Here is a 27798-nt window from a genome sequence, read left to right on the forward strand (position 1 = left end):
CGATCTCTTGCAGCAGAAAGAATGCCAAGAGTGGCCTGGTGCGTGTTTGTGCGAGGGATGCGCCAATCCGGCACATAGTATTGGTATAATAATAATAATTGATAATTAAGGGATCGGATATATTAAACAAAGTACAATTAGTCCAATCCGATCCTTTAGTCTCTATCATTACTTTGTGCAACATGCCATAAAGAGAGAGCCGATCAAGCTGCTAGAAGTTCCAGCCTATGTCCTGTGAACAGAAACTAGCAGCACTGGAAGCTTCAACACCGCAAACTTAATTCAACATTTGTTAAAGCACCATGGAGTATACAGACTTTGTGCTAGCAACGAGTGCCAAAAGTGAGCCGCAACAACAAACATTAAGGGAACTGTTGAGATGCGCCAGAAACTCCCAGAAAGAGTCACTTGAATATGTGGGTTTTCAACGTTTTATTAAACATTTTGTGCCTTATTACAAAATTCCAACCACACATTTTATCTCTGAAACAGCCGTCCTGAAAGAAAACATTCATACATTAATACAACACAATGGTACATTTTGCTTGGGACAGTTTAAACATGAAGACTTATCAGATAAACTTGAGCGCTCTGACCTGGACTCAGGTGATTGAGTCCCTGACTCGACTCAGATGTGTTTTTTTTTACGCTGACTTCGCTGTGTGTGTGTGTGTGTGTGTGTGTGTGTGTGTGTGTGTGTGTGTGTGTGTGTGTGTGTGTGTGTGTGTGTGTGTGTGTGTGTGTGTGTGTGTGTGTGTGTGTGTGTGTGTGTGTGTGTGTGTGTGTGTGTGTGTGTGTGTGTGTGTGTGTGTGTGTGTGTGTGTGTGTGTGTGTGTGTGTGTGTGTGTGTGTGTGTGTGTGTGTGTGTGTGTGTGTGTGTGTGTGTGTGTGTGTGTGTGTGTGTGTGTGTGTAGGAGCTGAACAGGACCTGCAGAGCCATGCAGCAGAGGATAATGGAGCTCATCTCTTGTGTTTCTAATGAGGCGGTGACTGAGGAGCTGCTGCACGTCAACGATGACCTCAATAACATCTTCCTACGCTACGAAAGGTTAGAACAAATGATAAACGTACATACATACAATGACATCTTGGTATGTTTGCACACATTTGGTTAAGTCAAGATAAGAGGTCCTTCTCATTTCTTTCATGTTTTTTTTTTTTTTTTCTCTTCTTCTTCTTCTTCTTTGCCTCAGGTATGAGAGGTTCAGGTCCGGTAGGTCTTCAGCTCAGAGTGTCAACAATGGGGTGAGTCAGTCAGTCTCTCTGGTGAAAAAGCTCGGTTTTGCAACACCTGCTTGCTTCAGTAGTGTGTACAACTGCATGTTGTATTGTAAGTCCAAGGCCAGACTGAGCATGAATTAGCAGAGTTTAGGGAAAAAAATGCCTTCAAATATGAATGCATATGAACTTTTTAAGAATATTAAGTAAATTACATAATTTGAAATTCTAATTCTGTTCAAGGCCTTTTGTATAATAGGGGGTGTCATAGGTTGGCATCAAGCAAGTACATTCATTCAGTCCATTCAGGAGATAAGATAAGATCGACTTTGGATCAAGTTTTGAATTTAGCATGACCTGGACTGAACTTAATTGATTTCCCATTGGGGGAAGTTTTGTTGCTGAGCTCAAATAACAGGAATATAATTAGCAAAAAGTAAAAGAACAAACATATTTACTTTAATTAAATAAAGTACAGTCAGAGCAGGCATGTTACGTTTATACCGAGTGTCCAGTAGGGGGAAATATTGCCTGTGACGATGCAGTAATCAATGCTCAGCAGAGTCTATGAATTCTAGCAGAAAGCCACATTTTATTTGTAGAAGAACCTCTTGTTCTCTGTGTCAGGACGCAGTACATCCAACAGTTTGGTCAATACAGTGTGGTGCTCCTAAATGGTGATTTCTGAGCTATCAGTCAAAAACTTTACAACAGTGTTGAAAGCCTTGTTTCATTTATCATCACCGTAAACACTTTTTTTTCCTTTCACTTCTTGTTTCCTGTTTTACTTTGTTTTACAGCCTTTCTGTTTCCTGATTATTAAGCCTTGTCAAAGCCTTCCTGAAATAAGCAAGTCATTCCTTTACTTTCTAAACAGTACAGTGCGCTGTACATAACATGCTTGGGACTGCTAAGAAGCAGATGCCATTCCTACTTTAATGTCTTTATGCAATAAGGGGCTAATTTACGTCATTCTTTGGATGAAAAATGTGTGTATGCATTTAAAACTAAAGACACTTCTGAGCAGGGCTAAAATAGAGGGGTTTTTAGGCATGACAAAATAAAGGATGAGAGTAGATTTTTATCATGAAACTTCACAGATATTTTTTATGGAGCTTTGAGACTTATTTAAACTTGTTGAAAAGGAGGATAATATGTGAACAAATAGCCTGTGTACAAATACAGTGTGCATAATTTCTTTTTACAGTACCATTAAAATAACACAATATTTCCCAAAGACAAATATCATCTTGGGCAATTATTTTAGATGTGTCGCTGTATTGGAATCATACAGTATTTTTATGTTTTATGTAAACCTACATGTGCAGAAGAAAGTAGCTTTACAGATACTGAAAGTAGGGCTCTTTGCGCTGAAATATCATCCATGCAATATCCTGTGCAATCTCAACAGGACCTTGAGATTGTGCTAGCGTTGTTGTCTGTAACACTGGAAAGGATGCAACTGTAACTGGGGGATAAAAGTCACATTTTTGTTGGATTGAATTTATTCTTTCTTTTAGAAAGAGGAATGTTCCTTCTAATCACAGTAATGATGGTCTTGACCAGACTTAGACAAGACCCCAAAAATTCTCCCTGAGTAACATTTTCTCAGTTAAAGAAGGATCAAAATACTCATTGTATGGAAAGTTATCCTTTAAACAATGAGGCATTCATAGTCTTTTGGAACATACAAAGCTCTTCACAGGGTTTTCAGTTATACTTAGGCTGTTATATCGTTCACAGTTGTCATTAAATTGTGTGCCTGCACAGGCATGTTACTGGTATTCACTGTCTCTTCCTGTCTGTCCTTTTCTGTTCCTCTGTGGCTAGCTGAGACAGGCAAGTATGAAAATATTGTCGACCTCTCCGAACAATTAATGCTGCCCCCCCCCCCCCCCCCCCCCCCGCCCCACAGTGACTGTTAAAACATGGCTGACTAATATGGGCTCTGCCTCATTCAGCTGTATCTTTCACCCCATATGGCATGTTTTGACTTAATGGCTCATGATGTGATGAATCTTGAAATAGATTAGTGACACAAGCTAATGCTGGTACAATCTTAAGAGTTACGGCTAGAACCTCTAGGACAAAATATTCAACTTTCCCTTTTCCCTCACTGCTGTATTTTGACCTTCTTAAGGGGACTATTTTGACCTTCAAGATTATTATTAGTTGTTTTTTTTTAACAATGAAAACAACTGGAGATTAAGAATTGCACAATTCATCCTTCCCCTTAAGAAACTGTTTTTAAAGAAGGTACTGAATTCCTCAGTTTGACATTTTCATGCTCTCCTAAAGCTAGCCACCACCTTTTTTTAAGTGTCTACATTTTGTCATAATGCATCATGCCTGTATTTTTAACCACCATTTTTTTTTAATACATTTTTGTAAAGACAATTAAATGACTATATTCTGTTTCCTACGTTTCCTTAGCCTTCCACCAAAGGATTTGTTTTGCTGCTCGTGAGCCAGAATCCCAAAGACCTTCTCTAGAATACAAAATAAAATGAGTGTTACCGTGTGTCTTTTGCTTTAGGTCCTGAGTGAGGCTACAGAAGACAACCTCATAGACCTCGGCCCTGGCTCCCCTGCAGTGGTCAGCAACATGCAGAGTGCAGCCTCCACCACCCCCGCAGGGAGACCCTCCTCCCCAGCCACACTGGCCTCTCGCCTGGCCGGCCTTGGTACATTGCACAAACTCAGACATTCGCTAACTGTAGGGCACATCCACAATTTCCCAGCTTAGGATCAATAAAGTACATCTATCGATCTATCAATCTATCGATCTATCTCATTATGTATAATAACATACAACAGCACCGATGTTAACTTACATCACTGCTTTATAGGAACTTTTTAAAAATCCTTTTTGCAAAGACATCTACTATGATGTCACTTTCTTGCAGTATTAAATGAATAGTAAACGGACTTGAGCTGCGATAACGCTTTGTTCGTCTTCTTCTCAAAACGCTTTTACACAGCGACCTATTCATACACCAATGGTAGATGTAAAGTGTCCATCAGAATAAAGTAAAGTAGCTGCGGTAGCAATTTTGAATGATGCATTCAAAGAAAGCAGTGACGTATTGCTCAGTAGAGAAACAATGTGGATCGCCGGAATGATTGAAAGGCTCCACAATTAAAGACAACAAGTGACCAGCAGAGGTAGGTGGCGCGACCTGTTGGCTGTTGGTCTGTACTTCACAATTTTCATTGTAGAACGAGAGTGCAACTACCATACTGTAGGTAGAGGGATTGGAAACTTCACAAAGCGAAAACAGTTGGTACGGATGGAAATCATCATACAGACTGCACAAACCTTTTTTTTCCCAATGGGACACCCCCCCCCCCCCCCCCCAAAAAAAAAAAAAAACAACAACAACAAAAAAACAGACTAATTACATATTAGTGCTACCAATATACCGGTGATATATATTCCAGATTTAACAGTACATTGAGCTACAGTATAGCTGACAGGAAGATCCACAGGGCTAATCTGGTCTCATCCTGAAGAAGTTCGTTTTTTTTTAAATTTTTAAAATTCCCCACCTCAAGAACGTAAGCCCACTTGTATCATAGATATTGACTAGAGAAATTGATGATTTGACAGAAAATGTCTTGTGTATCTATTGTTAAGACTTGATCTCAGTGAATAGGTCATTCTTAATAAACAAAGCCTTTGGCCACTGCACCTATACCACTACAGTGTGCTGTTAACGGACATAGCTCGCTTTAGATGCTTCACCTCTATTTTAGAACCAGCAATAGTTGCTGTTGGATTCGTCTAAATTACAAAAAATGTTGATTAAAAAAAGAACCCAGATATCAACATTATTATTTATGTGAACACTGCTCTGTAACTGATAATGGCGTTTTTGGTCCCCCTCTAGACATGGGCGCAGACAGTGTGAGCAGCACCTTGATCACTCTGTCCAGCCGCAATCCTCCTCCTGCTCAGGATGACTTTGATGTGTTTGCTCAAACCAGGACTGGAACTCTACCTGAGCCCAACAAGTCGTAAGGACATGTTAGAAATGTCTTCTTCAAACTGAGTTTCACCATTTTCTATGATGTCAAAGTATGTTGTTGATTCTCAGTTATTTCTTTTGGGGCGGCAGTAGCTCAGTTGGTAGGGGCTTGTGTTGGGAACTGGAGGGTCGCAGGTTCAAGTACCATCCTCATTTTGTGACCAATATCTCAGTTAACACCATATGGAAATGTTGTTATTAAGTGTCACAGATAGGGATGTAACGATTCACTCAACTCGCATCAGATACGATTCATGATACTGGGTTCAAGGTACGATTTTTCTCGATTTATTTTACAAAAGATTCCTTTCATTTTTTCACAAAAACACACACCTCTTAATCTCTTTGGCTCTTACACTTGTTTGGGCGAGTGGGGCTACAACCTGCTTGTTTGGTCTTCCCAGCTGCCATGATAACGTCTGCTTGTTACAACCAGCTGCCTGTGCTCTACAGCTGCTGATGTTCACCATATTACTGACAGGGTCCAAAATTAACTTTTTGACCGGCCAAGGTGGTGGGTCGATGAAAAAACTTGTTTTACACAAACCAAAATGACAAATAGTGTTTATGTGCTCACTGTTAGAGTACCGTAAATTCCGTACTATTGAGCGCACCTGGATATAAGCCGCACCGGCTAAAAATAAGTAAATAAATGTATTTGTACATATATAAGCCGCACTTGATTATAAGCCGCAGGTGTCCACGCTATAACAAGAGCTATTTACACAGACGTAGGCTACCGGTAACATCCGCAAATACTGTAGCGTCCGTACGGACGTTAAAGGACGACGAGAGCGTTCAAATAATAACTTTTAATAACCCGATCACTGTCGGCCGTGACCACGCCGTTTACAGCAGAGAGCAACACATAACTTGCCGTAACAATCCAACTCTCTCCCCCAGCGTTCTCTCATACAGCCACTCAACACGTTCTCGCTGGTGCATTCACTGACTCTCCACATAATCGGAATTATGAACACATTATCAACTACTGACTTTACAACATGAACCGTTACAATACGAAGCCTAGCCGACGGTGTCTGTAACACGGCTGATGAAAAAGATGACCGTAATATATTTCACAAGAAAAAGTCCATCCATTCACTGCCTCAGAATGACTTCATTACTCACTTCCTCAGTCTCTGTTGTCGCTGTCAGTGTCATCTTAACGTGCAGCAGCTCTGTTAGCTTCTTTGACAGCCAGGTCGATCGCCTTTAACTTGAAAGCTGCATCATATGTATTTCTCCGTGTGTTTTCCATCATGAGGGTGCGAGCATGAAGCGCAAAATGACTGATATTAAGATCCGACGTGACGAAGTCAAATGTTTTTGCGGCAGAAGCTCATTGTCCCCCATAAAAAATCCATGCATTAGCCGCACCGGAGTAGAAGCCGCAGTGCTCGAAGTGTGAGAAAAAAGTAGCGGCTTATAGTCCGGAATTTACGGTACATTTAATTGAGAAAGCATTATGATCTGTAGAATCAATCACAGAGTTAAGTCACAGATTCAATCATTTTATCAGATCAGGAAATTGAGAAATTTAAAAAATATATTTGCTGGCCATTATTTTTTAAATGGGTAGTTCCCAGAGCCACCCTGCTCTCCTCTGAACTGTGAGAGGACGTTGAGAATCATTATGCTAGCTGCAGACACGGCAGCTGAGAGTAAAGGGAGAAAAGTCGACTGTATCACGTGTTCCCGACTCGGTCGTATGGATCCAGGATCAATTGTGTGCTGATGCACTAAAAGTTAAAAGGGGCGCACTGCACGCGTCTGTCTGTGTACGCGTTAGCACAGAAGTGTCAATAGGTGTGTCAGACTCTCAGCGTGCAGCAGAGAAAGGAGCAGATAGCTGCAGCTACATAAAACGCTCTTATCACTCACTCATAGCATAGTTTTGATGACTTTATGGTTAAACATTTACCCGCTCTGTAGCAGAGAGCCCTCTGAAATGTGGCCTACTCATCAAATGGAAAATCTACCTGCACTTGGCTGGTGTTCATTTTGGACCCTGTTTCTGCAATTTATTTTTTTAAAGTATCGATGTGACACTTTTGAATCGATTTTTAACTGCCTCATGATTAATCTTTACATCCCTACTCACAGAGAGTCCCTTGTCGTATTTTTTTTTTTTCTCAGTTGACTCTTTAAGCGACAACTGTGTTTTTTTCAGTTTCAGCTGTCACTTCTTTTCATGCCTTTGCTTTGTAACTTTGCACAAATGTAGTGTGTAACTAGCTTTGCGGTCATTGCAAATTACACATTAATTATCCGTAGGTGACACTTGGTAATAGTTCCAAACCACAGACATCTCATGCACTGGGCAAGCAAGCTTGAAAGCCACGGTTAGGAAACCACGATTCTAGCGTGTTGTACTTGTTTTATGTCATCATGCGCTTGCCTGTAAATGTCCTATGCGTTCGTGCAGGCTCGGAAATGCTACAAAAGACTACAAAACAAACATTGGTTTTAAAAATCCAATACCGATTTTTAATATTACATTTTTAAGTCAATATCGGCCGATATTCTCAAACATCCCTAGTTAGAACCTTATTGTTTGTGTGAATGTATCCCTATTATTATTGTCATTATTATTATTTGTCTTGTGCTGTAGCTCATAGTGTGTTAGCTTTAAAGGGCCTGTCAATCTCAGTCTTTATTTGTATAGCGTCAGTTCATAACAGATGTTATCTCGGGACACTTTACAAGAGCAGGTAGATGACCTTACTCTTTGTCTGTTAACATTAACAAAAGAGTAAACAGACCATGCTCATGGTTATGTTTACAAAACGTTTACAAAAGATCTTACTTATTGCTATATTACAAGAGCCCAGCTTAATCCGTCACAGCGTGGCAAAACTTCCTTTTAAAAGCAGAAATCTTCAGCAGACCCGGGCTCATGACGGAACAGTCATCTGTGCTGGGCTTGAAATTGGGATGGGGGGAAATGGCATAACATGCAGAAAGAAGGATAGGGAAAAAAAGGAAGGCGAGGGTTGTTTGGGCAGGCCATCCTCACCAACAGTCCCTTCCTCTTTTTTCAGATCTACAGCGGAAGAGAGCCTTCCTCCCACTCTCGACGTCGTACAGCCGACTGCAGGAGCGGTAAGTCTCTACAGTTTGTCCTGTCTGACAATAAGGAATAATTAAACCACAATTTACAGATCAGATATCGGACTGACGGTGCCAATCCACGTCATTGATCAAAAAAGATTGTTGCTCACTTTAATCATTCTTAGCTCGCACAGTCTCACTTTGAAGACATTCAGAACTGTAAGAAGTACCAACAAATCATCTCCATGGCATTTGTGGGACAGCTCCTGATCAAAAGTCCAATTTTTACACTTTAATTTAAAAGACTTAATTTAAAAAAATGACAGATGTGGCTGCTTCCTGTATGTGCAGCTGGAACAAGGTTAAAAGGTCTTTGATTAAGAAATACAACGCTTGGTTTACTAACGTGTGTGTGTGTGTGTGTATATATATATATATATATATATATACATATATATATTATATATATATATATATATATATATATATATATATATATATATATATATATTATATATATGTGTGTGTAGGAAACTGTATGGGTAAATGCACTGTATCGGAATCGGATCAGAACAACAACAAAAACGTGGATAGTTTATGTGATAATTATCGATATCGACTTACACTACTCACAATAAATTAGAGATTATTTACATGAGTGCTTTTCCTATTTGGTATGAATTTTAATAAAATAAGTAGTAGTTCCCTTTGATATTTCTATTAATGAATGAGAAGAACCACCATTTTCATCAGTGCAATATTTATTACCTCAACAATTTAGACAACAACGAAGGTTACCAAAATTGACTAAGTCAGCAGCTACGTTTGCCACAATGACAGCTTGGCTCTGTCAGTGGAGTCACTTGCAACGGTCGTCTGGCATTTAAGCCAAAGCGGTGGAGTCAATTGCGAATGGTTTGTCTGGAAACCCTAGTACCCCTCACTTCTTGTAAACAGGTCTGCAGCTGTGTGGCATTAGCATAACAGTGTCTGAGTGAAGAGGTCCTTAGGTTCTGGTCATCATTGTGGTCCATCTCTCGTGGGGTCCACTCCTGGGTCTGTCACGAACACTGCCATTAGTTCTGTGTCTTGCTGCAAGTCTGCTGATGACAATTTGAGACACACCAAGTTCACCTGCTACCGACCTGAAGGCACGCTATGGCCAGGTGGCGCTACTCCTCCGTTAAGTGATGTTGTGTTTTCATGGCTGCTTGAATGATGAACTGGGAATGACTTACTGAAAATACCAGCTTTTTATACCCCCAGAATGTTGAAATTGATGCCACATTGAAAGGGGTTGTCTTTTGTATTTGTTGGTATTGGCCCCATTATGTAAGGCACACTGTACACAGTGAGACCATTACATGGAAAACACATAATGAGGTGTCTATCACCCGAGTACAATTGCCTCCCTATCCCAAAAATCACTGAAGTGAAACAAACGGTTTTTTTGAAACCCACTGAGGACCTCACAATATCCCTAACTTATTGTAAGTAGTGAATATTTTTTATAGCGATAACATTTTTAGTCATATTGCCTCGCGCTACCTGTGCTTGTGCAGCTTAATAATGATGAATGCAAAGTTTAAAATTGGGGAAATAAAATGTTGAGCTGAAAGGGATACTTCATCAATTTGCATTAATGCACACGGCAGGATTTTAAAAATGTCGATTTCCCAAACCTTAGAGACCACACACATGGCGATAAATAATCAGAGGTTTTACAGTTTTGGTGGTACAGTGTGTGGTGTGCGGCCACACGGCAACATCAACACACCACACGCGAACCGATTTCACTCGCAAACGTCCCCCGATCAGACAGGAAATCTCGCAAAACCTCTCGAGATCAAACGTGGTTCCAGAGTCAACACACGGAGGATATGTGGATACAATAGGGATCGTATCTGCTGTGTTTTTATCTGGAAAACGTGTTTTAAAAAGAGGTGTTGGTCAAAGGAGTGGAGAATACGGGAGCATGAATTGTACTTACTACATGATGATATGGAGGTGAGTAGTTGTTGTTTTGCTCCCGGTGTTTTCTTGCCACTACGTCACCTCGCTTTCTTATTGGCTACGCGTCACAGTCAACAAGCTCATGCAGGTTTTCCCCTCGGTGGACACCACACATGATGAGAAATCGGGCCAAAACAATCGAACATGTTGAAATATCCCAGATTTGAGATCGGAGCAGTCCCGATGTCCTTCTGATCAGACGAGAGCAGTCTTAACACACCACACACGGCAGGATTATCTTTTAAGAATATTTTCTGATGATCGGTGCGTCTTTAAGATTATCAGAAGGGGAGAATCTGGGCCAAAATCTGCCTAATTATCCTGCAATGTGAACCAGCCTTCAGCTTTGTATCATTAAAAAAAAAAAAACGTAGTATTTTTCAGATGGTCGAGCATCCCACCATCATTTTCCCCTGAGACGGGAAACCTCCTTATTTGTTGTCTGAAAAGGAGCCTCCAATGACATAAAAACCGCAATTTTGCATCATCAGGGACTGCTTTGGTTAGAGGGGGGTAAAACTACATTGGTGTAGCTCCTCATGTTTTTGACCCACTAAAGCTACAGGCCTATTACAGATCAGTGGGTGGGACCTCATTGCCAGAATCTAAAAGCAATGTTGCCACCTTGCTCGGAAGCTATGCTAACAGGCTCTATGAAGAAAGCTGAAAATAATCGACAACAGAGAAAAAAGTATGTTTTAATTGATATGGATGAAGGGGGTTTTGAAGATCTTGTGCTCAAATTGGATGTTCGTTGAGGAAATGGCAGTATAGAGCGCCCTCGCTTCAGTGGGAGTGGTCTGCAGTCCTGTGCATTTTGGGAGTTATCTTTCATCCACAAGCCAAAAGACAATTTCTTCATTTTCTCGGTCAAGAAGGCACCAACTTCTGTATTTAAAACTTCTGCTGCATGTATGACCCAGTTTTAATTCAGAATCATGTTTCAATGGGTGAAGTATCCCTTTACCTTTTGAGACTAATTTTTCTAACTCGCTTTTAGTTTTAACCATATATAGTGTAAATATTCTTTCTACAATTCCTGTGTGACTCCCTCTTGGCTGTTGTGTTTCATGCTTTACTAAAAAGAAGAACTAGTGTGTGCACATCCTTGCAGATAAAAAGAGAAAGAGCCGCACAAAGTTTTGGCCATTTTATTTCGAAAGGACAACATTTCAATCTGCAAGATCTTCACCAGCCAAATGTACTGAACCCATGAAGTTTCTCATTTTGGAATAAATCAATACTTTTATAAATCGTCTGAAGGCCACAGATCTCTGTGTGTTTGCCGAAAGTGTGCGTAAAGGGAGAGAGAGAGAGAAAACAGCGCACCCTTAAAGCTCGATCACAGCCTGGAACTCACACATAACTCAGAGCATAGTTTACTTCACTACCAGAAGCCAGTGGCCAAATTTGTATTAAACGGCGTTCACACTCGTCTTTCTGATAATGAGTTCTATTACCCGGTTATGACGCTAGAGTTCACAGAGAAACAAACGGGACTTAGCGGCCCAAATAAAGAAAACAAAACGGTTCTTACTCTTGTAAAACCCAAAACGGAGTGGTCATCCTTTGCTGGAGCGGTCTCCATGCCGTTGAATAGTGATGGCATCGCGGATCCCACAGGGTGAGCAGGGCCGGGGTATCCTCCGTCGAGTGAAGTGATCTCCGTGGATGTCCTGTCTTTACAGGACGGAACTTTTTTCATGGTTCTCCAAAGGGACACAGCCTGAACTTGGACCCCAACACTGGGATATGCAGCTGCTACATTTGTTCTGTTTGGTTGATCAACGGGTGATAATGATTCTTGACACGCTAGAAAAGACTTTGTCTGAGAGAGATCTTGTAGATCGAAACATCACTCTTATCAAATAAAGTTGCCACTGGGAACTGTACTGTTTTGCAGAACTTTCTTGTTTTCATGCCTTACTAACAATTACTTACACAGATTTAATCTTGTCCATATAAGTGTGCAGGGCTTTTTGTGTCTTTTGACACTTTACTTGACTGAATTGTGAGGTCAAAGTATTGTAGCGTATTTAAAACAGTGAAATTGAATGATCAACTTTGTGCCCTCTGCTGCTGCATGGCTCTATCATCTCCTGCTGTGACTGCCATCATGTGCCATGGCGCACACACGTATTGACTTCTTTATGTTGAACACACAAAATACTTCCTGAGTTTGTATTTGAGTTCCTTTAAAGAGCATATTGCAGGTTAAAGACAAAACTTAACTAATCATAGGAAAATACGTTAACAATACTGTTTTTAAAGAAATTCTGAAATTAATAACCCACAGGGTGTCCTGGAGACGTTTTAGTACGTTTTCGCACGTCTTTGCTTTTTACTTCCGCATTCGGCTGTGACGTAACGTAAGGGAGTCCCGCTGAATCCCCGTCTGTTTAACATAGAAAATCATGGATCCGAGTGTCACTCCCGTCAATAAAGAGGAAGAAAATATGTATTCCTTTACATATAATGGTCCGCTGGCTTATTATTATGAACCTGTTAGATGTGCTAGAGAGCAGAAACAGGCAGGATTAGAGGAATAACGGCCTCAGGAGAGAAGCTGTGGTGTGAGGAGAGATCCGGAGCAGGCGTCCTGCTGAGTGACAGGTGTCAGCTCGCCATATATGGGCTCGTGCTGTTCACATCAGCATATATAAAGTTTGTAATCACATTCAATCAATTAAAAAACTATTTGTAGAAGGTGCAAGTGCCGATCATTCACCTTTACATTGTATGGGAGCTGCTCGTAAAAACGGCAAATCTGTACAACGTATTACGGTGCCGCGCTGTGCGCGCGCGCGCGCGCGCGCGAGAGAGTGACATAACACCCGATTACACGGCCTGTGCTAATGCAGCACTATGTCTTTATTGTTTATTCCTCATGCAGCCCAGTGCTCACGTTGTTATAGAAAATACAGTGAATGGTGCAGGATTCTCCTGACGTGAGTTCACAGCGCACGTCCACTGAACGTAATCCACACTTTAATGCGTGCTTTTGCACATATATTAGGCAACTACAAAAAGTTTAAAGTTTTAATGTGATAGAGGACCGACAGACGTAAAGCTTGTGTTTCTGTTTGTTTCCAAACCGCGTGTTCCGTCTTTCCCCACTGCGCGCACACACACACACACACACACACACACACACACACGCACACGCTCTGTTGTAACAGAGTTGGATTTATAATAAATCGTATGACTACATATATTAATACAGACTGTCCGGTGTCTATTACGCGCAAACTAGAGAATATAACAGAGGATTCCAGCAGATCAAATCATTAAATGCTTTCTGTCTGCGTATAACATATTTGATGTTAAACACCCAGAGATTTAAATTAATAAGGAAACGCTTTTGTGTCTGATGCCGAAATATTCAACGTGTCTGTTCGATGGTTTCTGAGGTAGTGGGAATAATTCACCAAAACACACTATGAATAATCAAGCCACTTACACTGTGCGCCCGAATGTGCGCCGCGCAAGTTACAAACTATTGCAGGGAGGCATCCTGTCTGTTCTCACTCACTACCACGTATCATTACACCTCTTTAATCATGTTTTAGCCTGTTTGTTTATAAAGTGTTTTATGCTCTCGGTGCAAGACAAGTTCCCCCAGGGGCAATAAAGGCTTCATTCATACACATACGCATAAAGCCGATCAAAGCAGAGTAACAGAACGCGACTCCCTTACGTTACGTCATATGACGCGTTGTTGAAAAAAAAAGCAGTTCTAAACAGCTATGCTAAAAACAGCCACTTCCTCCACTAAATTAGAGCACTTAATTGTTGAAGAATATACTGAAAATTGATGTACTTATTCTACAGCCCTTATCTGACAACATGAAGTGTTAATCTCAACTTTTTTTTAACCTGCAATATGCTCTTTAAATCATTTTGTGTTTTGGGCGGGATCTTTTTGTTTGTTTTTGTTTCCCCTCCACCTGGTCTTGATGCTGCCCCCCCCTCGTAGGGTGTCCGTGGCCAGTCTTCTGTTATGGATGACATAGAGCAGTGGCTGTGTACTGATGTGGTGAGCCCATCATGTTTTTTTTATTTCTGCCTGGACTTCTGTTTCCCTTTTGTCTTTTCCTTTTTTTTTAAATCATTTTTTAAAATCTTTTCATCATTTTAAAGTGTTTATAAAGTAACATATTTCTCACATATTTCCTCACTGTTTGATCTGTCATGGATTCTGATTCTGCTTCATCTAACCTTCCTAACAGTGTGCTGTGGAAATAAAGGGGCAATGGGGTCAAATCAGCATGAAGTTTTGCATGCAATGCATGAGTATGATGTTAAAAAAAACAACTTTAAAGAGTTCTGAGGCACTCTGATTGGGAGTTAAATGTGCAATATGTAAGATATTTAAAATTAGGGGACATACAGGGTAGGATTCCCGTTCGATTTAAAAAGTAGTTTTTTTTATTGTTTATTTAGTGTTTAGAAAATGTGCCCATATACAAAGGCCATAGTCTACATTGCTGTGGGGTTTGATTTTCACCTTGGCCCTTTGATGCATGTCTTATCCTACTCTCTCCTCCCTACATGTCCAGTGTCTCTTCAGCTGCCCTGTCTCGTGATAGAAAAAATCTTTGGACTTGCCCCAGCAAGAGGAGAAAAAAAAAGTGTTTCTGGTCCAGAATGGTTGATAAAGTACTGCGAAACTTCATGCTAATTTTTCAACAAACTCAGGTTTCTTTGTTGAGCGATGTTGCAGCTGTTTGCTTGGGAAACTGGTGCACCAATATGCATCTCTTTTCAAATTAATGAGTAGAGTCCATTCAATGCATTGGTTTTGGTGGTAATGTCGGGTAAGTGAATCATTGTATTTTAAGGTTTTATGGTTTGAGTGTGGATCCACGGTGATGTAGATTGGTTTTTGGCACATGGGGAGGCTAATGAATGTCTTGTTTTGTGAGGATAAATTGGAAGTAACCAGGTGAAATTTCCTTATTTTCGTTAACAGAAAGGAGATGAAGGTGAAGAAGGCGTGACAAGTGAAGGTAAAACTTTAATTTCCTCTTGAATTAAGAGATTTTTTTTTCTCTGATACTAATTGTGTCTATAACATGTTATCTTGTATGACGATTATGCCCCTCCAGTCGAATCAGATACTTTTAAAGTTGTTGCCTGAAAAATAAACTTTTTTCGGAAGAAGTGAATGTGTTCTTCGCAGTGCAAGTTTAACTGTACTGCTACAAGGGATTTACAAAAAACTGTTGCACTAAAACTTCTTTAGTGTAATGTCAATAAAATAAAAATCTGGAATCGGCTCTGACTTTATTTGCACATATCAAACTAAAGAATTTAGATTAATCTGATAGAAAATAGTCTATTTATGAAACTTTATTAGTATGCTGGCATATACAAGTCTGGCCTAAGTCTTGTTAGAAAGACTGCAGCAATCCAGTAGTTTCTTCAATCGTCTTTTATGTAATCCAGAATGATACCAATGTCTTTGCAGGTTAACATGGTTTTCTAAAAGAAATACACAAAGAAAACAAAAATGCACTGTCCATTAAAAGCTTTCTACAATCAAAGATTAATAGATCACTTAAAGTACAATTGAAAATCACAGTCATACATGTGCGACCAAACACTACAGCATAATGTCCAGCAGAGGTCTCCCTACCACACAGAACACAGCACGTGCTATCAAAGATGGTGCTTAATTGACATAACAAATAACGATTTGTCCGACGAAAACAGCGACAAACCACCTGTTTGGATTGTAGCACAACTCTGAACGGAGCTGGACGCGTTCGCATGTCGATGTCACAGTCCTCGAGGTGCGTTTAATTACAATCTCGCGACAGCCAGCCAGCATCGCAAAGCAGGGAATTTGCACAGCCGCCCCCAAAGACACAGAGTGAGTTTGTAATCCTCCAAATGACCCTGCTGGAGATGAAGATTGCTGTCACTCATCTGGCATTGCAGGGAGTGGGATGAGCTTGACCACAGGACGAGTGTAGATTGTTCCTTTTATGTTTCCTTCAGCTGACCGTATTTTGCCATCATTGCTTGGGATCACTTTGGTGACACACCCAACTGGCCATACAGCTCTCTGCAACTGTGGGTTGACAATCGTGACCACTTGGTCTGTGGTAAGGTCTGGGTTAGATGTGAGCCATTTCAGCTAGTACCTGGTGTTTCCAGCGACAACGCCCTAGCAGATCACTGTTGCCATACACTGCTTGTGGCAAGGATGCATCCCACTGCCCACTAAGCAGGAGATTTGGTGTAATAGGGTCCGGATCAGCAAAATCAGATGTAGCATAACCAAGGGGCTTTGAGTTGAAAATCCCCTCGACCTCTACAAGAACTGTCATCAAGACCCCTTCAGGAACGGTTAGATTTTTCAGGACCACTTGAAGGGCAGCCTTGGCTGATTTGATCTCTCTTTCCCATGTACCACTGAAATGTGGAGCAAGCGGTGGATTGAATTTGAAGCTAATGTTTTGTTCAGCAAGCTTTTCCTGTATAGATGGTTTAAGTGCAGAAAAAGGCTTCTTGTATCTCACGCTCTCCTCCCCGAAAGTTGGTACCTCTTTCACAGAGGATCTCATCTGGCTTTCCTCTTTTAGCTGCAAATCGTCTCAATGCAAGCAAGAAAGAGTCTGTGTCCATGCTGCACAAAAGGTCTAAGTGAACACATTGTGTAGTGAGGAATTTAAATATTATACCCCATCGTTTCTCCTGCCGGCGTCCTAATTTCACTGTGTAAGGGCCAAAGCAGTCAACTCCAGTAGACCAGTATGGAGGTTGGTCAATGCATAGCCTTGCGGATGGAAGATCTGCCGTCTTTGGAACAAGGGGTTTGCTGTGCCACTTACAAAACTCTACACAGTCGCGCTGGTGTTTTTTGATCACTTGTCGACCACAAAGTATCCAATATGTCCTTAGTATTTCACGGTCAGGACCTATATATATATATATATATATATATATATATATATATATATACACTGTGTGTTTTTTCCCCGTTTCTTCGGCTGCAGCGAAAATCAGGATTGCACACAGTAATGACGTCAGTTAAAAAAACCTTGCAGGGAGGCACTCGTGATTGGCCGTAAAGGAGTGAGACATCTGATTGACTGCAGACGACCCCCTTTTAGAAAAAATGCATTTGTGGATCGGACTGACGCTAGATGAGTCTCAAAACTCAACACAAATGCAGGGAGGTTTAAAAATTAAAAAAACCGAGACAAATGCGCGTTTCACAATTCATATATAAATGTAACAATTTCTACATTTGAACTCTTCCCTGGTTGTCTTCAATCCTTAAATAAGCCACAGAGCCATAAGCTCTCTCTGAGGCATCAGAGAAGATGTGTAGATCAACAGGTGTGCTAAAATGACCATCTGATGTGTAATACCATGGTAGACTGATGTTTTGTAATTGTGGCAGCTCACGTTTCCATGCCTGCCACACAGGTAGGAGTTCGTCTACAACTGGCTCGTCCCAACCTCTCTCCTTTTTCCAGAGGGCTTTAACCAAGCCTATCGGGTCGTATTAACTAGCTAGAACTCTGTATATGTACCTCAAGGTGGGCTCAGCTGCTGGAATTACTCGATTTTTGTATCCCAGTGTATCAGAACTGCAATGCCACAGAAGACCCAGGGTTGATTCTTAAGTGATTCTTGTTTGCCGTCAACCATAGTTCACATCCTGCAGACTTTGGCTTCTATTGAAAGGTGAGCAATGACCTTAGGTATTGAGTCTGTAGCTCTGAGGAGTGCCGGAAGAGGAGCATGCTTTTTTCACAGCGGCGAGTTGGCATAGCGAGACACATCATCAACAATGACCTGGACAGTTTTTCTTCCAACTGCTCTAGGGCTGTTTTGTCTTCACCAGAACAGATCACTTCCTTGCTGTTTCTGAAAGGCAGTGTATCAAGCTGCCAAAGTCTCTCAACGTGTTGATGCAGTTGCTGTGATGGCGAAAGGAATGATGTATGAAGACAGCTACTCTCACCTGGGAGATGCTGGAGAAAGTTGGCTGGTCCCTGTATGGTATGAACAGCTACTGGGCCACCTATAGAACCATGACACACAGGCTTTGTTGGTGTTATCAGGTGAGCATTATCTGACCCTATGAGTAGCATCGGCTTGACCTTGTGGAAGGATGACAATGGAATTTCTTTTAAGTTATCTACTTTTCAGGGATTCCGCTGAGCATGACTGCTCTGCTAGATTCAGTTTGGTGGCTGTGAATGCATGATGTATGCTGTGTTTCACTCCCCCTTGAGTCGTTGCAGCCGCTTTAAATGACACATCAGCTCCCTTCACGTGCACTACGTCTGATTGTCCTCAGGGATAGGGTCTCTTCCTTTCCAACGGTGGTTAGGTGGTTAACTGCTGCAGGTAATATGATTGTTCTCTCCAAACCATTATCCAAAACAGCACGTCTCCATTGATTTCTCCCCATTATGCAGGCGAACTGGGACAACCTTTAGCATAACCTTTCCTGAACGACTTGCATGATCCATGACTACAAGACTGGAAGTACAGTAAGGATGTTCTCTGTGAGTGCGACATCGTGAAGTACAAGCAGATGCTGCTCTCCACAAGTAACACGGTTTCTTTAATGTACAGTTCTCATGCTGGAGGTGTGGCAGAGGACACCTGCCTTTTTTCTTCTCCTTTATCCAGCTTGTTTTTGCATTGCTCGTAAGTTTAACAAAGTCAACACAGGCATTCAGGTAGTGATCTTGATTGTTGCAGTAAGGACAGTAGGGCTTGAAACGATCACGTTTCTTGGTTTGCGTTGTGTAGTTAAGCCCTGTTGATGTGGGGTTAAGCTCAGGAGGAACATGAGCTTCTTGCCGGCTACCGAGTAAAACATTGGCATTTTTAATGCCTTTCGGTCTAACTGGTTTGTGTTCCTTACTGTTAGTATGTGAAACCTGAAGGATATCTACCTGTGATGCGGCGAGACACCTGCAATGTCTGTACCTTCCTCTCAAGCCACTCAGCAAGATCTGGAAGAGTATACGTGAGGCCACTGCCTCTCTGGATAATTCCCCTGTTAAAACGGTGTTCAGCGAATGCATCCCTGAAGCTAGAAGGAAATTTTGTGAGTTATGTGTCAACGGGGGATCCACACCTCAGTTCAGCTGATGCAGAGCCCTCCATGGTGCTTAACATGCACACTAAGGTTCCAACAGAGGCTGCAAAGTCCTCAAACCCTTGATAATCGCCAGCTCTTACTGCTGGTGCATTCAAGATGACAGTCTTTAGTTTGCCCTGTACAAGCTATCTTTGCATCAGAGCTTGCATGGCACTTGTGTATGGTGTGAAACTGTCCACAAACCTCTTAGCTACTTTAAGTGCTGAGGGAAATGGTCAAGAAGGACTTGATATTTGTAGTCCTCAGTTAAATGTCTGTGAGGGCCAAGTACACTATCCAATCCCGTTTTCAGCAGAAAGAAAGTCATTTTCTTTCCCTGAGCCATTTCCATCATACTGGGTAGATTGGGATTGTTTGGAGTCCATATTGATGCGGGATACTGCCCTGGCGGAGGATGCTCATGAGGAGGTGGTGCAGGGGAATATGCATGTGGATAAGGCTGTGAAGCAGACCGGATGTACCTTTGGAATGCACTGTATGGCTGTTGGGATGCAATAGGTGCAGACTGAAGTGGTGATGCTTGCATAAATGGAGGCACTACAGGGGCATGCGGCATAGTGCCGACAGTGGACCCAGTGTATGATGAGGCACAGTAGCTTCAGACAGTCTGGGCAATACACAGGGTTCTGGCTGCGTCAGTAGAGTGGGAGTCATAGACACTACCTGCTGCAACAAAGGGGCCAGAGCCTGTGTGTGCAAAGCTGGGGACACAGGCTGCATTAGGGACGCAGACGGCTGTGTGGGCGGAGCTGGGGACACAGGCAGCATTAGGGACGCAGACGGCTGTGTGGACGGAGCTGGGGACACAGGCTGCATTAGGGACGCAGACGGCTGTGTGGGTGGAGCTGGGGACACAGGCTGCATTAGGGACGCAGACGGCTGTGGAGATTCTGTTCTGCTTGACACCAACATGGTTTGTTCATGAATGGAAAGTTGTTCGCTCGCTCTAATGTGAGTGATTGAATGGTTTGGACTAACCAGCTCTAAATGTGGGAGGCCACTGTAATGAGTCTGATATGTAGCATGTCAGTATGAAGGATGAGCAAGGGCAGTGTGGGGATGTGATTTTAATCTCACATTGTCCAATTCCACTTCAAGCTCTTTCATCTGTTGACTCATTACCCGACATCTTGGCTATAGGCTCAGTGGTGAGACTTGCCTCATGCTGGATGAATGTTCATGTTGTCATGGATAGCTGAGTTCATAGTCCTGAATGATGATGTCCGGGAATACGGCGAATCATGCTGGGACAGGGACTCTGTGGCGGCTGTCCATCATAGAACTCTCTGGAAATGGCCATAGCGCAGCTTGTATTATCCGGCTCAAAGGACCTTATGAAATGTTATTAGTATGCTGGCATATACAAGTCTGGCCTAAGTCTTCGGTTCGAAAGACTGCAGCAATCCAGTAGTTTTTTCAACCGTCTTATATGTAATCCAAAATGTCCAAAATGTCTTTGCAGGTTAACTTGGTTTTCTAAAAGAAATAAACAAAGAAAACAAAAATACTCTATTTAAAGCTGTCTAATCAAAGATTAATAGATCATGTAAAGTAAAACTGAAAAAAATCACAGACATACATGTGCGACCAAGCACTACATGTGTCCAGCAAAGGGTCTCCCTACTACACAGAACACAGCACGTGCTATCAAAGATGGTGCTTAATTGACATAACAAATAACGATTTGTCAACATAAATTTAACAGTGTTGCAAACGCCAACAACCTAAAGGTCACACCCTACATAAATGTAGACAAAACTTTTTTATATACGCATGACTGCTGGAAAGTCCAACGAAAACGGCGACAAAACCACCTGTTTGGATCATAGCACAACTCTGAATGGAGCAGGTCGAGTGCGCATGTCGGGTGCGTTTAATTACAATCTCAGGACAGTCAGCCAGCATCGCACAGCAGGGAATTTGCACGCTATTGTCTAAAGGTACAGTTGGTAAAGCTGAGCAAAATAAATCATTCAACCTTGCACTGTCATATATTAATTCTCAATTCAATATCCATCCAGCAATATACTGAGATTGATTATTTGTCACAATCTAAGGCACGTTTTAAGACCAGCCATAGTAACACTAATTAACCTGTGAAACGTGACACACTGTGAAACGTGACACACTGTGAAACGTGACACACTGTGAAACGTGACAAAATTGTGAAAGCTTCACCTAAAAACGTACACATGCAGGCATCCACAGCTCCAAACAACAACAAACACTTGCATTAAGGAAAGATGTGCAATGCAGATGTGCAAGTGAACATAAAGATTTAAACAAAAGGTTATATTACATGGTTTTGGCTGGTTCAGAAAAGTTTAGGTATAGAGCTCGTATTCCGAAGAAATAATCTCTACATCTAATTAAAAGCTACTTACTGTTTCACACCACACATTTACATTTTATTCCTTACTTTAAAAAAAATATTTCCAGAGTTCGACAAGTTCCTCGAGGAGAGAGCCAAAGCAGCAGAAATGGTCCCCAGCCTACCGTCACCCCCCAGTGGTGAACCAGGGGCAGGGCAGGGAACCCCGAGCCGCAAGAGGCCAGAGCGGCCGGAGGATACTTTGCTCGCCTTGTAGACCCTCCATCCTCTGCTGACCCTCAAGCTGCACCACCCTGAGGAGAGACTGACCTGACACAGAAAAAACATTCATCTCACTGTTCATTTAACTACAAAGATTTGTACCGATCTCCTTAACCTGAAAGGGAATTATTTATGTTTGGGTTAAGTTATCACCAGAAAGGGAATAAAACAAAAATAAAGCTTATTTTGATTTGCCAACAGAAGAAGAATCTCCCACACATGATGTGTGTCATAGACTTTAAGGCCACCTGATGTCACCTTTCTCTACAGGTGTGAAGAATCTCCCTCAGCCTGTTTGGACTGTAGAGTAATGTTGCAGCTAATCCTAAAAAACATCTTTTATAAAAGAAGCAACCTGCTGTCCTCCATTAAAAAGTAAAGATTCACTTTCTTACCTAACCCTAAAGCATGAACCAACATGACGCAACTCTCCCAATCATTTATTTTCTTGTTTCTTAAGACAGAAATATGTTATTGTAGGCTGGAGCAGACCTATGACGATGTTTTTGGTGTTTGTATCAGTCCCTTTGCAAGTTAGTCAGTCTTCAGTTGAACTGTAAATCTGTAAATGACAAATGTGGAGTTTATTAGTCGTGTGTATATTTAAGCTACATATGTATGAAAGAGATGTTGATTTAATGTAGATTCAAACTAAAAGGGGGATGGGGTTATCATCTAGCTGCTCTGACGAAAAGGGATGTACCCATGTGGGATCACAAAAAAAGGGATCGTCCTTAACAAAAATTAACCAAGCAAGAAGAGGTGAATATAGTTTTTGGTGATTGGCATCATTGTGCACTGCAACAACAGTGTTGTCAATTTCTCTCTGATTTAACATGCTGATTTGTTCATCCCAAGAGATTACATTGCTGAAATATTCTTAACCTGAAGCTGCTGTCGGACTATTTTTGAAGTTAGTTTGGTTGTAACATCTGCAGAATATAATTACTCTGGTTTCTAACTGAAGATTTGATTTCTCTTTTGTTTTTTCCCCCCGCATAGATTGTGTTGCATTTTGTGTTCTGCATTCACAGGACCAAATCTGTGCTCTCGCCTGGATGTGAGAGGACATCTGATAATTTGGTTACTCACGTGCAAAGTGTTGTCCTCAAACATTACAGATGTAATTAAAATTCCACATCAAACCACAGAAGCTGATTGCATGTTTAGTTTTGTGCATTGCTCCGTTTTTGTCTGCTGACCTTTGGAGATGACATTTGTTTGCAAAAATGAGCTGGTTGCAGACATGGCAATGCTCCAAATAAGCACTCTCTTGACATCATTTAATGCAACATGTTCTACAACCACAACAAGCTGGTAAAAAAAGAAAAAAAAAGAAACGCGCGTGCACTTAGATGTCAGCGTTACCTTTGGACTTGTGAAGTAGATCACTTAACACTACTGTAATTAATGAGGGAGATATTGAAACAGAAGTGTAGGGATAATTTATTTTGAACATTTTTTTTTCTTCAGATCAGTATTTTAAATCATCTTTTGTAATAAAGGAAAACAAGAAATGTGTTGTTTCAAGGGACAGACAGAGACATTGTCATAACGCTGTTTGTTTGAGTGACTTTGGATTTAGTCTCGTTTTGTACATTGCTGCTGGCTAATTTATCTTCTTTGTCATAGTTACGTTTGTTAGATATTTTTGTGTCCACACAGTTTATTAAGGCGATTCTTGCAGTAAGAGACTCCCATTTATCTCATGAAGGATACATTATTACACTAACTTTAATGAAGTGTGTGTGTGCGCATGGGGGGGTGAATCCATTCTAAATTCATGTGCACCAACCAGTCCATCGCATGCGTACCTGCCTGCTTGATTTGCGCTAAACTGACCTCATTAAAGTAGTTTGGTGTAGTGTTAGGTGTGGCGAGACTGGAGCTTCACTATCGAGCAGCGTCTGCATGACGCAGTTAAGTTGCGTTAATTAGGTCTACAACAAAGATGTCCCTTTAATTTACCCCTTTATGGATCATAGACTAAATATTACAAACTGTGATATTTAGCTATCAATTCAGCTATCAACATTTAGTTTAAATTATTTTTTAGTTTGTTTTTAATCTAAAACATACTTCTTTGATTCAGCCTGACGTGCGTTGCAGGAGAGGAGAAGCTGTTTATACACATTTCTAAAACCTGTTTGACAGAAGATGAGTTATAGTTTATATTCTTAAACAATTTTAAACATTTACTTTGAATAAAGAAACATGAATATCTTCTTTTTCTGAGTAAGCCAGAGAATAGTGCCGAGAGATGGGACTTAGACAGTCAAACTGTCAGGTGTAGTTGCACGTGTGGCGACGTACCGCTTGCACTTAAAGGGATACTTCACCCATTTACATGAAGCTTTGTATCATTAGAAACATGGTAGTAGTGTTGAATGGTCGTGAATCCAGCCCTCATTTTGCCCTGAGACGAGAAAAATATGTTTTTCTTTGCCTGGAGGTTTTCTTCATGTGATGCAATATGACGCTTTTTGCATCACATGAAGAAAAAGAAAAAGTCTCAGGGCAAAATGAGGGTTGGATTCACGACCATTTAACACTACTACCATGTTTCTAATGATACACAGCTTCATGTAAATGGGTGAAGTATCCCTTTAATAATATTCAGCACTCATGCACGCCTGGACGCCTGAACGCTTGACTATTTTTGTTTACATGTCATGCAGCCGCTGCCCGATAGTGAAGCTCCTCTGACCAAAGTAGCTTCACTCTTGCCACACCTGCGTCTACGTGTGACTAATATATTTATTTTTGTTAGGTGTCATGCAGGGGTGGCGTAGGTGTGCATACTCTTTAAAGTGTGGCGTAGCTGTGGCATCTGCAAACGTGTTAAGGCGCATCATGCACACATGCAACGCGGCTTGTGCTTTGTGCCTGTGTGACCATTCTTAGTCTATGGAAAATGTTGGTGTAGTGTCAGATCGCAGACGTCTTTGCAGGCGCAGGGTACACGTTGGTATGACTGGTGTGCATGAATTTAGAATAGATTCACCCCGCATAGCGTTTAGCTTTATATCAGTTCTTAGAAAATAATAAGCCTCCAAATGTTTGTTTTAAAGAATACATGTCACTCTCTGATTATCCTGGTTTATATCATTGAAGTGAAACTGAATCAGGGGCTTCCTGAAACTCAGTTATCTTTTTTCGCAGAAGAACAATGTGTTTCCTTCTTTGTCTCTGAATGGTACGAAAAGATGCTGATAAGGGAGGCTGTGTGTCTGCTACTTTTCCTGAGTTGCTTCATCTCTCATTTTCTGTGTTTTTTGACTTCTGCATGAACTCTAATTAAATACGAGCAATGTGTCCGCAAGCTTGATTTGTTGACTTCTTTTTTTTTTTTCTTAAATAAAATACTCCTTACTCTATCTCTTCAGTCCTGTCCTTGGCGTACCATCCTTCACCCTTTTCAGATGGTAAAATGACCGGTAGTAAACCCTTTCCATTTACCTTACACCCCCTCCTCCTGCGTCTCTCTGGAGGCCCATGGGCCCCTCACAAGGGGCTTCCCCATTGGTTGTCAGGAATCGCCTCATCCTAGACATGGGCCCTCTAGTCTGGGCTCTGTCACTAGAGCATTTTTTCCCGGTCAAACAGAAAGAGGGGTGTGCCTGTCAGACAGAGAACTGGACTCCAGTAGTGAAGAGGGGTCCTGTTTGACTCAACATGTGATTTCTTTTTTTCTCTTTTTTTTGTTCAGATTAATCTTTATGAAGTCATATCAAACTTATAGAGCTGCTGGATCTCTCGCCAAAGGTAAATGGATGCTTTTATGAGAATTTGACCCCCTCCCAAAAAAAAAGAAAAAGGAAAAAACATGTGCGGTAACAATCTAAAAATGGTCTTTAATTTTTTTGGTATGTATTTTTAATTTCCTAAGGACAAATGTAATTAAAATCTTGTGGACCTTTTGTAAAACAAACCATGTTAGAAAATAAACGAAGGCACCATGTGCCTCTTGTTGGTGTAATGCTGACCGACTGCAACAATAATTGTCTACATTCAGGATCACCCATAACTGTGCTTGCTCTCTAGTAGAGATAAAAAGGAGAGGTCTTAATTCTTTTGTCCATGCTTCACATTTTCCTGTATGTAGTTATGTATGTTGCAGACGGCAGAATCAGTGTGTGGATCTGCTGGATTCTCCAGAACTTCACTGAAGAGAAGAACGAGGAGCGACTTTTTTACCAAGACAACACATGATCCCAGTTAGCACACCCTGCCGGTTGGACTACAGAGCCTGACCCCACACAAACACGCTGGAGGTCAAATCGGTCAGAAGAAATCCTTGTGGATTAAATAATCTTCATTCACTCATCCATCAACTCTAACCATCAGGGTACCAAATAAACAGCTGTTTATCAGCGTAGATGTCCAAAAAATCAGTCCCAAAAAAATTAGGATGTTTTAAATAAGAGTGAGAACGTAGGCCAGAGCTGTGGTGCATTGTAGTTGCATTGCATGTCATGCTCACACAGTGCAATGGATCTTCTCTGCAACACAGAACTTGGTCATAGAACAACTTAAACATCACAGATCAACTTCCTTTACTTTACAGCTTCTTTTTCATCTCATTCACTGCATTTTTAAGGAATGCCCACAGTTACCCATGCTTTCTTACTACTTTTGGTTTTCTACATGTATTTACTCATTGAATAGTTTGTACTTTTAAAATTGATGTCACAATTATTTGGGTGGTTGGGGGCATTTAATTACTTCTAATTAGTTAAGTACTAGGGGAATTCAGATCGGATTTAAAGGCACACCTGTAGAATTTAAAATGTAAAGAGTTGATAGAGTATTTGACCTATATACTGGATCTTTGTCTAAGACTGGTAAGATATGGGGCGCCGTTAGCATAGTGGTTACTTCACTGTATGCCATTTCCCACGTTCTTTCTGATGATAACTCTTAAAAAAAGACCCCAAAAAATAAACCTTTGAAAAAAAGTTGGTCAGATATACAGTATGTCTCATATATACTTCTAGAAGTATATACATTTGAATCTTGTGACTTGTTTTCTTTATTTTACCCTTTTCTATATTAATCAGCCCAGATTTGATATATTTACTTTAGGTCATTGAGCTCTACCTTCATATTGTCATATTGAGCTATATTTATTTGACAGCTCCGGTTACGATGATTTGAGTCAATCAACATCAGCATTTGAACTTTAAAAAAGTTATACGAGAAACTGTTCTGTCTTCAACAACATGCCACATTCATATTGACATTTTTGCAACTAAAAAAGATTTATTATCAGATGATTTCAATCATGTGACTTTGAAAGGATCATAAAGAGCACTTTACCTCTTAGAAACATTTCATTTCTTATAAGCTTTTACGTCAAGAAAAAAAGGTTAATGCAGGACTCAGAGTATTTTCTATTTATTTTTATAACCAGCACGACCATTTTTTACTAAATCATTGAATTACTATTATTATTTGTTTTAAACCATTCACTGAAACTCAGGGGGTGCTACATTTAATAATACACCACTCAAGCCATTTTTGTCAAAGAACTGTAAACAAATTATTATTTTGATTTATTTAAAGCGGGTTTTAGCTGCAGCTATTATCAGACTGGGTCAAAGAATTTTTTTTTTGCTTACTTGTGGAAGAAATACTTTGCTGTAACTCAAATGAGAATTGAAACATTCAAACATCTGGCAGAGTTGTGATTTACATTTTCAGTTGAATGGCAGGTCCTTTTTATCAAATTGCCTAGTTTCCATTTTTATATCTGG

General features: G+C 40.9%; 1 protein-coding gene across 2 annotated transcripts in view; it reads left to right on the forward strand.

Moving 5' to 3' along the window:
* tom1l2b (target of myb1 like 2 membrane trafficking protein b) overlaps positions 1 to 25364 on the forward strand; it is a 32296-nt gene extending 6932 nt beyond the window's left edge. Inside the window, exons 8-15 of one of the 2 annotated variants that reach the window (XM_079372414.1) lie at positions 915 to 1048; positions 1194 to 1245; positions 3755 to 3902; positions 5109 to 5235; positions 8291 to 8351; positions 14290 to 14349; positions 15286 to 15322; positions 21889 to 25364. In XM_079372414.1, the coding sequence (XP_079228540.1) occupies positions 915 to 1048; positions 1194 to 1245; positions 3755 to 3902; positions 5109 to 5235; positions 8291 to 8351; positions 14290 to 14349; positions 15286 to 15322; positions 21889 to 22037 (768 nt within the window). In that variant the 3' untranslated portion in view covers positions 22038 to 25364. The remainder of the gene's footprint in view (positions 1 to 914; positions 1049 to 1193; positions 1246 to 3754; positions 3903 to 5108; positions 5236 to 8290; positions 8352 to 14289; positions 14350 to 15285; positions 15323 to 21888) is intronic. The other variant, XM_079372415.1, reaches the window with a different exon arrangement.
* Positions 25365 to 27798: the final 2434 nt, after the last annotated feature.

Source organism: Symphodus melops (genome assembly GCF_947650265.1).
Source record: "Symphodus melops genome assembly, chromosome: 21".
Taxonomy (NCBI): domain Eukaryota; kingdom Metazoa; phylum Chordata; class Actinopteri; order Labriformes; family Labridae; genus Symphodus; species Symphodus melops.